General features: G+C 39.9%; 1 protein-coding gene across 5 annotated transcripts in view; it reads right to left on the minus strand.

The window, feature by feature from the left end:
- Positions 1 to 13,002, minus strand: part of ADGRG6 (adhesion G protein-coupled receptor G6) — a 131,176-nt gene that overhangs the window by 25,627 nt on the left and 92,547 nt on the right. For all 5 annotated transcript variants that reach the window (XM_037034748.1, XM_037034753.1, XM_037034752.1 and 2 more), the window contains 8 exons: positions 11,485 to 11,596; positions 10,360 to 10,424; positions 9,587 to 9,797; positions 8,075 to 8,246; positions 6,303 to 6,443; positions 4,050 to 4,169; positions 2,145 to 2,190; positions 696 to 805 (listed from right to left, as the gene is read on the minus strand). In XM_037034748.1, coding sequence (XP_036890643.1) covers positions 696 to 805; positions 2,145 to 2,190; positions 4,050 to 4,169; positions 6,303 to 6,443; positions 8,075 to 8,246; positions 9,587 to 9,797; positions 10,360 to 10,424; positions 11,485 to 11,596 — 977 coding nt within the window. The remainder of the gene's footprint in view (positions 1 to 695; positions 806 to 2,144; positions 2,191 to 4,049; positions 4,170 to 6,302; positions 6,444 to 8,074; positions 8,247 to 9,586; positions 9,798 to 10,359; positions 10,425 to 11,484; positions 11,597 to 13,002) is intronic.

Below are 13,002 nucleotides of genomic sequence, written 5' to 3' on the forward strand. Positions count from 1 at the left end.
GAAGACCCTGAGCTCACCCAGTCACTAGTCTGTCTTAGCAGACCGAGGGTTACAGGAGACTCACCTAGCACAGTTCCCAGGACAAATTAACACTCAAACAGATTGAGTAATGACATATCATAGGAATAATTTTAATATTTATTTGATTTTAGAGAGAGAAATGAGGAAGAGAGAAAGAGGGAGAGAGAAATTGTGATTCTTGTAGGTGCCGTGACTGGGAATAGAACCCACAAACTTGGCATATAGGGACCACACTCTAACCAAGCTACCAGGCCAGGGCAAGAAAGAAATTTCTTGATCTAACTTTTCACAATTCTCTTCTGTGTTAGTAAAATCTAACATTTTCTTCTTCTTCTTTAACTCTTCCTTCTCTCCCTGCCTTTCTCTCTGTCTCCCTGACACTGTTTCACTATGAATTCAAAAGTCTCATGGTAATATTCTTGTTTCTAGATTATCTATCATCACTGTTAATGCAATGGAAAATATAGGGTCCATTTCTATAATTAGTTTTGCATAGTTTCCAAATAAGGATCTCTGCTAATTAGATTCTTCATTAAGAATCAAGATTCAGTGTATAGATGGAAATCGTCAGGAACTAATTCCCCAAACACATAAGCTAAAAAGGCCAACTCGCACAAAAAGTATGCCTTTAAAATCTGTATGATTTTACAATGAGCTTAGAAATCCTCCCCTACCATCAGAACTCCAAAGTGTGTGAGGTGGTTGCACAGGCAGACCGTCTCGCTCGCGTTTGGGCCTCTGTCTGCAACAGTACATCCCGAAGTGTTCCAAAATCCAGATCCTTCTGCAGGGGAAAGTCAACAGAGAGCGTGGCAGTAACAGCAGGTCAGTTCCTACTCTGCAATGGATGGAATCTGGTGTAGAGGGATATGCCTCAATATCATCTGTCTCACAGTTTATCTGTAACGTGGAGGCTATTTTCAAAGCTGCCAGTGGTTAGAATATTTTAGATTCCTGGAATCACAGAATGTTAGTGTTGGGGGGGCTAGAGATGGGCTCGTCAGTGGTTTTCAACTGTGTTCCACTGGAGTGCCTTGGGGGTTCTGCAAAAGTTTGAGCCAAGTTTAATTTCTAATATATTAGAAGATACACTTTCATAAAAAGAATACCCTTTTCAAACATGTTATAAACTGCTGAACTCCCTGGAGATCAACACATTCTTTTCCTTGGGTCAGTCTGTGTTTTTGTGAAGATATGAGAGCAAAGAAGGTCTTTATTAAAACATGCTGTTATGTATGCAGCAGTCATGGATGGTGGCAGTTTATGACAAATGCCTTTAATACATCTGTTTTGACATTAATATTTGGTATGGAATATGCTCATGCAACTCATATATTTAAAGAATGTTTTAAGACTATAGGTAATATTTTAAACTAGGTTTCTTGTAAATCAGGGTCTTCTCAAAACTGTGTAACTAAAAACCAAACTATAATAACAAAAAACCTTCCAGTTGTTGGAAAAAGTATCAAAGAAAAAGAGCTTTGGACATCGTCAGAATACACTGCTACCAAGAAGCAGGCTGATCCCACTGGGGAACCCTAGGGGAAGGTGACCCCCTTAGGGGGAAGAGGTGGGAAGTTTCGCCACTTGTCCTTCCCCTCAAAGAGATCTCCACACCTACACCTAGTGACCAAACCCCTAGTTTTGCCTTTCCCTCCAGATTGCCAAATATCATTCTAGAGGCATTTACAACAAGTAATACATTTCTATTGTAACCATTCCTATATTTGGAGTCCATTTGCCCATAATCTGAAGTCTACAACTGGAATTGTAATTACATGCTTCATACACATCAAAAATTGTTCTAGGAGAATGAGATCAATTGTATGTTGATGTTCATGTAAAATGGTAATAAAATGCATGCCCTATTTTATAAGTAACTGAAATCAAAGAGGTTGTTTGATTAAAAAAAACCCAAGTCTTCCTATTTCCTCTTGCAATTAATAAAGAAATCAGAGAACTTAGAATTTACTTCCCAAGTTCTCCAAACTAAAATCTGCAGCTCTGGTGACATCCCACTTTTATTGTGACTCACTCTGGTTTGGGGTGGAATTAAAGAAAATGGGGGTGTATAACAATGTTTAAAATTCAGTTATTAAAATAGCCAATATTTGAAAACTTACCATTTTTGTTCAGATCCCAGAAGGCACAGATGGGATTCCGCACTGTCTATATTAACGTAAGAATAAACATGTGAAGTTATGCTTAAAACGAATGGAAAACTCACACAATTTGGATATGGGAAGAAGAGTAAACTGCTCGGGGTGTCACAAAGAGACGGAGCAGCATCAGTCACACCGATGTGACCTAAGAGTGGTGGGCAGTCTGTGTGCGGGGCCTCTTCTCTCGCAGAGACTTCAAGTGGAAATCAACTACGACCTCGTGAGGAATTATGCTACTCATTTATCTGAAGGTTACCTCTATATGTCCCCTCATAAAATGCTATGCTTAGCATGTAGCAAAGCTCTTTGCATTGTAAAATTCATCTTTGAAATTCTCCTCCATGTCTAGCATGTGCCCCAAAGAATTGAAAGAAAGAGCTCAGGTATTTTCACACCCATGTTCACAGAATCATTATTCACACTAGCCAAAAGTGCAAGCAACCAAAATGTCCATTGTTGGATAAATGCATAAACAAAACATGGGATGGACAGATGGGTGGATGGATATATATCCATCCCACATTGCTATATATTGCTACATAGAGAGAGCAACGGAATATTATCCAGCCTTAAAAAGGGAGGACATTCTGACACATGCTATAATATGGATAACCTTGAAAATGTTATGCTAAGTGAAATAAGCCAGTCACCAAAGGACAAACACTGTATGATCTCACCTGCATGAGGGCCCTAGCATAGTTACATTCAAAGAGACAGAGAGAAGGCTGGAGATGGACATGATAATGGCCACACAACAATGCGAATGTACTCAATGTCACTGGACTGTGACCTTAAAAATAGTCAATTTTGTTATGTATGTTTTACCACAATAAAAAAAATCGTTACAGATGAAGGAGCAGGAGCTGAAACAAAGGAGGCCACAGGGTACAAGGAGGAGGTCAGAGGGTTTCGTGACAAAGCAGGGCTAGTTCTTAGATGACTTAACTTCCAAGCCCCAGGACTTATCAGCCAGCTCACTTCCCGTCCTCCTTCCAGACCACCTAATAAATGGGAGGATCATGACTGGGACCCTCTATAAAAGGGGGAAAAATGTGTGCCTGGCCACCTGGGACAATGCAAGCCCCCACGTGATTTTTCCAGATAAACAGATGATAGGCAGGGTAATGAGGCCATTAAAAAGCATTTGCCAAGGTTTTAGACAACTGTTAACCTCTCAAAAAATAAGTGAACCCAAGTCCCACCTCACTTTCCCTGTAGTGGTGATTGTAACACTAAAAAACAAAACAAAACAAAATTCTGAGTGGGAGGGCGGTTAGCGGGCTGGGTGAGAGAGACCAGGGGATCAAGACGTACAGACGGGTAGTTACAAACCAGTCTCTGGGGTGGAACATGGAGCACAGAGAATGTGGTCAATAGCACTGCAATGAGGATGTATGGTACCAGGTGGGTATAGATTTATAATGGTGACCACTCTGGAAATTATTTAAATGTCTAATCACTGGGCTGTACTGCTGAAACTAATGAAATATTATACATCAACTGTAATTGAAAAATAAAAAAATATATAAAAATGAAAAGAAAACAACCCAAACCTGCAGAGGCAGGCATGCACAACTTCATCACCATCTAATTTATCCCCAGTAATGTGCATCATTTCTAGGAATAACGGCCTTTTCTCCTCACTCCTGTTCTCCTTCTGATACGTGGGTCTGAGATAGAACTGATTCCTCCGGTTGTCACCATTTATCATGACTCTAGAGCTCTCTACCTGACAAGCTGTTCTCCCCTTTTAGGAAAAATTTTCTCCTCAAAAGAAAGTGCCAGTTACTTCTCCTCATGGAGAAACCTCGCTCCATATTTCTCTGAAATAAGCTCCTTCTCCTCCTATTTGTAGGGTTTTCCTACCTGGTTTCTTGTATGCTTGATTTTAATTTGAACTGGAGCCTTCAAATTCTGGAGGGAAATGTTTCCGATACTGCACGCCATCACATAGCTCACCAAGGTGACTCTCTTGGTCTCTACATCCTTTAAGAGAAAAAAAAAGCCCGTGTATTAGTCAGAAGTGCACACTCTTATTTTATTTTGCTGCTCCAAAATAAGCAAGCTGTCAGCAGTTTTTACACTTAAGATCTTGAATTATAGAACATCCTGTTTATAAGCTCAAATTGCTGGCTTTCCTGAAAGAGCTTTGCTATTTCCCTTATTATACTAAATACGTTGAGAGAATATTATGAGCCCATGTGGCCCGGCGGTGTTCATGAACCTTCCGTCTGATTGCTGTGACGAATGCCATCCACTTAACGTCCGAAACAATGCAAACCCATACATAACAGAAACTCACACAAAGCTATGGAACAATTAGATCACTTCCCTACCCTAGAAAATAAATGAAGTTGTTTTTCTTTAGAAAAGTATGAAGAAAACATGTTATGAAAATTTTTTTAAAAAATCATCTTGCACATCCATGTCAAAAGCCTGACATGTTTGCTAATTTACACCAAATGGAATACATCAAAGCCCCATCCAGAACCTCCACCTTCTCTGATTTTATTCTTGCTGTAGTTTCCACTTCAGAGACAAGAATGTCGGGAAACCAAGGCAGTGAGTCCCTGTGCACAGCGACTAGGACCACCACCTTCTCTCCAAAGGAGATCTCTCTGCTTTCCGCTTCCCTTGTGTTTCTCGTCAAACTCCCGAAGTTCACGAGGGCCACTTATAAAGTCAGCTTTATGGAATAAGTGCAAGTTTTCCTCTACGCCAAGTAAATCTCGGCATCCAGTTTTTTATTACTTTTGTGTGGTCACTCAGTAAAGTCAGCTATGGCTTGGAAATACAGAGCCTTCTCTTTAAGGAAAAAACAACTTGTGTTTTCTTCACTATATGAGAAGAGAATCACAGAACCCTTGAATTTGCTTTACTCTGCTATACATTGGCTTTCACAGCCAAACATGTGTTTCCTAATAACAACATTGCCTGGGAAACGCCAGAGAAGAAGGGAAAGATCGTGTGGAGAAGATAAGACTCAAAATGAAGTAACGACAGATTCTTGCAACTCATAAGAGTTGTCCTAAACCCTTCCTGCTCGACTCTCCTCTGAATGGCCACCCCCGTCTGCACCATCACGCACATTTTGTGACATGGGCTGCGTTCTTGGATTGCTTTTAAATGTGGCATTACTTTAAGCTTCAAATAATTGTCACAGATGCAGTTTCGTCTGTTCAGAGCTATTAAATCCCTCAGAATAATTATGTGTAATTGCATATTTAATCTACTAAAAATTTTTATGTAGGTTGTTTCTAACACATTTGCTGATAAAATTTTAAAGTTGTGGAATCAGTTGCTGTAAACGATTGCACGGCATTCCTTTTACTCACCTTGGTCCACTTTGCCATTCCTCCACACATGATGTACAGGGCAGAGCTGTTAGAAACCAGACTGCTTTCCTTGAGACTTACACAGGTCTCGCTGTTTGATGAACCCTGGCATCTTCAATTTAATAAATAACTTTTGTGTTTTAAAAAAGGGCTGATTAAAACTGCTGTAGATGGGGTTGTACTTTCAAAGGCAACCAGAGGTCACCAGAGTTTGTTGGCAGTGGACTTCCTAGTATCTAGAAATGATGCCAATAAAAATGATAATATGTGCTTAGCACAATGCCACCCCACTCTGGGAATGTGTGAAGGCCAAAGGTCACTTGAAATACTAATGGGAAAGCTGATTAAAGCCAAGAATTCTGCTCATTGTGTAAACAGTGCTTCCCGCTGAATTAAAACAAAACAAAATAAAACAAAACAAAACTTTTCCTTTGGCACACAATTGCTTTAACTCTGAAGGTCTAAACTGCTGGAGAGCATTAAATATTTAACAAAAGGAATGGTAAATAGTGGCTTCTCCACAAATCCCACTTATAATTGTATCATGCAACTCTTAATCTAATAGCTGATTTATCAAAAGAGTTGAAATGAATGTATCTGTTCATAAGCCTGTAATTATCTATAATAAGCACTGAAACAATTGTTATTTTTTTTAATTTTCAAAATATAGTAGGTTAATTTTTCTACCTCTTGATATATTCCCAAGGAAGCTGGACTTTTATTTTCCTTTTGAGCTACGAAACTCAATTGGCAATTGAAAAACGGTAATTTAAGGAATGCCTACCTGGAAAAGTCCAGTTTTATTGAAGAAAGTAAACTGAGCTCTTTTAACTGCTGCAGAAGATTCTTGACTTAAGTTCTCCAGTAAGTTCGGAGGCAAAATTACAGACGCCAATGGGTCTTCATGTTCACTCTCAAAATACATCTGTCACACACAGAGACACATGGGTCAGTCATCACAATGAAATGGCAATGATAACTTGGCTCCACGTGCGGAGTAAGCCAAGTATCACCTTGGCTAGGACCAGGGCTGCCCTCTCCCTCTACCAGGCATGGCCCTCCAGGTGAATACCCTGGGGACAGAGGCATGGATTTCACTGGGTTTTGCAAATGTGGTAAAATGCACTGATTTTTAACTAAGGCAATTGAGAAATCTACAGATCAGTTCACATTTTCACATATAAGAATTAAATTTACACTTGACAAATTTTGAGTTTTTCTCCAAACGCACAGTGAAAAATATCTACCAAGTTTAAAAAATAACAAGTTAATTTGTTTGACTGCTGAGAATGAGTATCTCTGTATAGAGCAGGCAGCTGAAATTGTATGAACACTCTTGGCTGCCTTCTTCCCTGAACCCTCAGATCAGGCTGAAGAGCGTGCTCCACCAAATAGACTTGGAATGACACTGAGGCTGACCAAGTTTTCACTCTTTTTTAATAAGATATTTTATTTACTTATTTATTTTTAGAGAGAGGAGAAGGGAAGGAGAAAGAGGGAGAGAAACATCAATGTGTGGTTGTCTCTCGTGTGTCCCCTACTCGGGGCTCGACCTGGTCGGGCCCACAACCCAGGCACATGCCCTGAACTGGGAACCGAACCAGTGACCCTTTGGTTCACAGGCCGATGTGCTCAATTCGCTAAGCCACACCAGGCAGGGCTAGTTTTCACTTTTAAAATGTCAAATTACCCCAAAGAGACGCAAGTCTAAACTTGAAAGGATAAAGATCTTCCTTACATCTAAACTTTAAAATATTTTATCTTGGGTTTTCTCCACAGTCGAGAAGTGTCACATGCTACTTGTGTGGTCTCCCATGTTAAGGACAATACTTCAGTCCTTTCATCAGCCCACACAGCTAATGCTGTCTAGCCCACAATGGAACTTGAGACTTATTTGCTGAAGTGCCATCTGAACAAGTCAGAGAAACTCTCTGTTACTCTGACCCCAGCTTTCTTCTCCAGCCTCCCCGTCACCTGCCCCTCTGAACCCTGTGCATCACTGGTTTTCAAAGTACTGTGCATACTGGTTTTCTGCTCCTCAGATGAGCAGTAGGAGCCACACCGGGGAACTCAGTAAAACTGTGAAGCTGGGAGATCCACCCCGTGGACCAGGATTCTGATTAAATTAGAATCCTGGGAAGGGGATCCCACTGTCTGCTTCAACAACTTCTCCAAGTATGTGATTATAACTCTCACCTGGGAAAACCACTGGCAAAGAGAATACAACCCTCTTCTCCCCACTTTTGGGCCCTTCATAAAGTTCTTTTTTCTAAATGAACTTATCTCCAACCCCCACTCCCAATAGGGTGGACCCCACCCATGTTTTAATACTTAGTTCCACTATCACTTCTTGTAGAAGGTGAGCTGCCCACCCCTGTCACCTGGGTTCTGAAGGCATATCTCCTCTATGTGTCCCTAAACCTTATGATCATGCTACTGTTGACCTCAGCCAGTGTTCTGACCTGCCCGCCACCCAACACCTCCTTGGAGGGCAATGGGTAAGTGATCAGAAAGTTTTTACCTGTCTAATGAGTTAAGGACCCCAGTAGCTCATACCTGGAAATATGATTCATTATTTGTTGGAAGGCTAATGCTGAAATTTAAAACTTCACTAGTCTCTGGAGATAGGGATGATATTCCAAGGGCCAAATTCCGAGTTGCAATATTCACACGGGATGTGCTATTTAGGTCTATCTTGAAAGCCAACTCATCAATTGTTTTTAAAGCTCTAAAGAAATGACAAATAATCCCATCATTAAATAACATGTTTTAGATACTTATTTGCACACACATGATTCGCTGCTAGACAAAATACAAACCAAACAAAATTGTGTTTAAATTGTCTGATCTCACAAAATTACCTAAACCACAGCAATAGCCGTTAATATATAGATTGGAAGTGATAAGACATCCTCGAGAAAAATATATCCTTCAAATATTTTCTTTTCTTTTCATTTATTTTTAGAGAGAGGAGGAGGGAGAAGGAGAGGAAGAAAAACATCAGTGTGTGGTTGCCTCTCACTTGGCCCCCACTGGGGACCTGGCAGCAACCCAGGCATGTGCCCTGACTGTGAATTGAACCAGTGACCCTTCGGTGGCAGCCCACACTCAATCCACTGAGCTACACCAGCCAGGGCAGAAAAATATACCCTTTCAGGAAAATCAGCAATTAAAATGATCCTAAACAAATACTGTTTTTTTTTTTTTTTACCTAGCTCTTTCCTCATATGAAAAATATGCTTCCTATTCATAACTGAGTAAGAATCAAAGGAAATAATGTGTAAAAGTATTTTATGAACTTTAAGACATTGTAAAATGTGTAATTATTATGTAGATAAGGTAAATTATCTACAAATTTTTATTTAACAAATTTTATATCTGTTAAAATGAATTATTATGTAGATAATGTACCTTATGAACATAATAATTCATTTTAACAAATACAAAATTTTCATCAAGGAAATTTGGTTGAAAGGAAGGAAATAGAAAAAAGTTAAATATCCTAATAGTAATACATTAAATCAAATAATTGCAAACAAACTGAATTGTATAAATATAGATGCATTTTCTCCCTCATCTTAGCCTTTTACATTTCAGAAGTACAATGACACAGCTGAGGCAATTTTATGCCCTGGGTCACAGGACAGTAACGCAGAGTGACCAAATTAAGCCCCAAAGCTGTGAGTTGAATGCATGCTAAGTCTCCTTTGCAAGCCCCCCAAAATGGGGGGGGGAGGAGAGGGGTCATAAATGGAATATTTTTATAGTTTCTTCATCTTTTAAATTAACCCCCATTAATATTTTTCAGTTGAAAATGAAATACTGAGTATGCTTTTCTGGGATTACTTAATATCTTCCAGATGACAATCCTAGTCATTTTGTAAATTACATATCTCAAAAAATAAGGAAATTCAAAGTTCACCTTGTGCATGACCTTGGGAAATATCAATGGGTCTTCTAGAGATTTGGGTTATGAAATCTGGGCAAAGGCACCCTGGTGCATGAGAAATCCCACGGCGGCACGTGTGTGCAAGAAAGTTTACTCTCCAGAAGGAAAGAGACACTTACTCAGAAGAAGACTCAAGCAAGTCACTGTCTGAACTGGTTAAGATATTAGAAAATATATTCATTAAAGTTGAGCCAAGAGTTATATCAATGTTTTCTTCTTTATTCACGATCCTTTTGACCTGTTCTACAATGCTGGTGATATCGGCTGAGTTTAAGTTCTGCCCATCGCCAGTTAAATTTAAAATTTGATTGGCAACTTCATTTGCTTCCCCTGAAAAAAAGGCAGAAATAACAACATAGAAAGTGTTTTTTTTATCATGTCCAGCACTGAAACATAGTGATATTTAATTTCATAGTTTAAGCAGCAAAGCAAGTTTTCTGTATATGTCCCCTTACCACAATCTCCACTGGGCGATAATGTTTCTTCATACACAGAGACCAACTCCTCTCTTTAGTAATATACAGACTGTGCCCCTAACAAACGTAGCTAAATAACTTGGGAAGGCCAATATTCACGCACAGTTCTAATGGAAATGCATCCAGAATAACTATATATTGGCTGTTCAAAATACTAAAAAAACTATAAAACACTGATGCAAATATTAATTTGTATATTATTTTAAGTGTTTTCTAAAATTTTTAACTATTTTTAATCTCCTTCAGAGTGAATGCAACTGAAAACCAGAATGAGGAAAAGCAGTATTTTCTATCTTAAGCAAGTGAAATGATCATTTGCCATAGAATCACACAGCAGAAGAATGTGTCTGGAGAGGATGGAAATCGTGAGGTCATTTCAATCTGTCCCTGAGAAATGAAGAAAAGGGCTCACTTACGTGAACAATTGGAGACATCAGGAGGCCCCCAGACAGCTAAAGATACGTTGGAAGGGTCATGGTAACTGTGAAACAAAGAAAGGTATAGCAAATATTTGGCATAAATGATGTTACAACTGACAAAATGAGTTAATAAAAAGTTTTAGAATTTGCCTTGATACCTGTGTAAGTTTCATTTGAAAATAAAACTGTAATACATTGAAATTAAACTCCTATTATATTGGGGGGAGGGGGAATCCAGTGCCTGAATCATGGATACCAAATACCAGCAAGAGCTTGCAGCCTAACCCAGGACACTCAGGTTACTGAGTTTAGAGCCATATTTGGCAACATGGGCCAAGGACCAATTTAAGAACTTTCCAGATAAAATCTGACATTAATTTCACATAACTCTGTAAAGCAGGTCATAGTCCACATTTTATAGATGAGGACACAGACTAAAGGAAGCCAAGGAACTTTCCAAGGTGTCCAGCCAGGAGGGGGTAGAGCCATGCTTTACACTCAGGTCAGCAAGCCTTTGCAGGCCCCTTCCCTCCTCCCTAGCACTCTGGGAACACAGTGGTAGAGTCCAGGTTCTGTTTCGGCATTCCCCCACCCAGAACACCCTCCCTGGGGCGGGGTGGAGGGTGAAGAACTGAGCTTGACTTTCAGGTGACCTGTCTGTGGTTTCTCTCCACGTGCAGGGGAAATCTCCCCACCGCCCCAGGACCCCAACCTAGACCTTGTCTTCATTCCTCCTTGGGCTGCCTCTTTCCCCTCCAACAAGAGCCACTGCAAATGGTTTCAAAATCTTGCAATTTCAGATGCATGATCAAAGACTGTGAGCAGGCTCAAGTTTGCCCATGTATAAGGTGTTTGCTCTACAGCCACCCTCTGGTTTCCAAATTTCTCCATCGTTCTTTGCAGAAGGTTAAATTAGTATGTTGCCTGGAGTGAGAACACTTCAATTGGTAACCCATCTGCCTCATTTTCCTCCCTCATGGGGGTTATGATTCAGGCGCACACAGAGATTCCTGCACTTCTTTCTCAACAATATATAATGCCTGGGAACCGTGGTGTAGCACCTGTAACCCCAGGAAGGTAGATGGTGTGGAGTTTGCTGGCAAGAGTCAACGAAAGTATTACCATATCCGTGAAGCATAAAAGCCCTGCTTCCCTAGACAAAGCTGCCTGTATTCAGAAGGCTGGATGACTGGCCAGTGATAGCCTTTGGGATTCTCATCCTCAGGACAAAGACCTACGTGAAAATAAGACCCAACGTGAGACACATTAATCTATCTTTTGACATTAGAGGCGCAAGATGACAGCAAGACAACAATGTGTATAATTAGGTATTTATTTCATGCACTACTAAAATATTAGATTTTTATGTGTAGAATTTGTGAAAATCTAAAATTAAAGATTAGAAAATAGAATGATTTTCTACATTTCAGATGCAAAGATTATTACAGTTTACAAAAACCATCAAAGAAAAACACACACTTAGCAGGTAAAATGAGTACGATAAAGGTTGGTTTGGTTTTTTTTTCTTTTGAAAAATAAGCACTCCATAAAATGAAAACAGTCCCACAAACTTCAACATATAAAATCCCCTCTTATATGTTTTTCAAAGGGGAAAGTCTAGCAATTAGTATTGTCCTTGAGTTGCAAGGATATTTTCCGGAAAAACTGCCAGCTGCCCTGAAAACGTCTTCTGCCTGGAAGTTTGCTTGGGGAACGGCTCGAAGATACCCGTGAGCCACGCTACACACCGTACACACACGCCTTCATCCCCAAACCATCCTGCCTGCTGTCTGAAAACTCTCTCTGTCAGTGTCATGCCATAAATGATTCAGATTTTACAATTTAAAAATATTAAAATGAAAGCAATACATCAGCAGCAATGACAAAAACAAAATCTTCAATTTCAGTACCGAAATAACAGCAAGTCGTACCAGACTGCCTGCAGTCAATACTGCAGTCTCTGTTTGAACATTTAAATGATTTTCCCACCTATATTCCGAGTCTGAAAATTGTCATGGTTTAGCCCTATTTTTTTCAATTAGTAGAAACTTGTTTTCACAGACCCACTTGTAGGAAAACAATGAAGGGTAGAATTTCAGTGATTTGGTATAAATTACATGCCTAGGTATCCAGAGAGAGAGTTGTTCTGGGATTCCCTGGCCTCTGAGGACAGAGAAAGGGCCATCCTCAGAGGGCTCCTTCGCTACACACACACATGCACATACACACTACTGTTCATCAAGCTACTTCTTAGTGGGGACTTTTATGTGTGAAGGGGCAGCATCAGTACCCACCCCACCCTCAAGAAGCAAGCATTTTCCCACAGGGGCTCAGAAACTGTTCGTGATAATGATGGTGATTTTGTATTCTTCCATCTCTATTAGGACTTAGGAATGGTGTAAATTGACACATTAGAGATGGGTGGTGCCTCTTAGAGGGGAAGATGCCTGCTTCTTTATGCCGCTGTGATTCTGGCCTCAGAATCACATGATCTTAGGAAACTGAGGAACAGCAGCGTCCCCCACTTCAACCTCCTGCGTGTGTATAAGGCCAAATCTCAAAGTTTTCTTTCGATCTCTACTAATGTACCTAACCATAATACAGCTGTAATTATAGAAAAACAGAACAATAACTTTATTT

Source organism: Sturnira hondurensis, unplaced genomic scaffold (genome assembly GCF_014824575.4).
Source record: "Sturnira hondurensis isolate 20B ecotype Veracruz unplaced genomic scaffold, ASM1482457v3 Scaffold0022201, whole genome shotgun sequence".
Lineage (NCBI taxonomy): Eukaryota > Metazoa > Chordata > Mammalia > Chiroptera > Phyllostomidae > Sturnira > Sturnira hondurensis.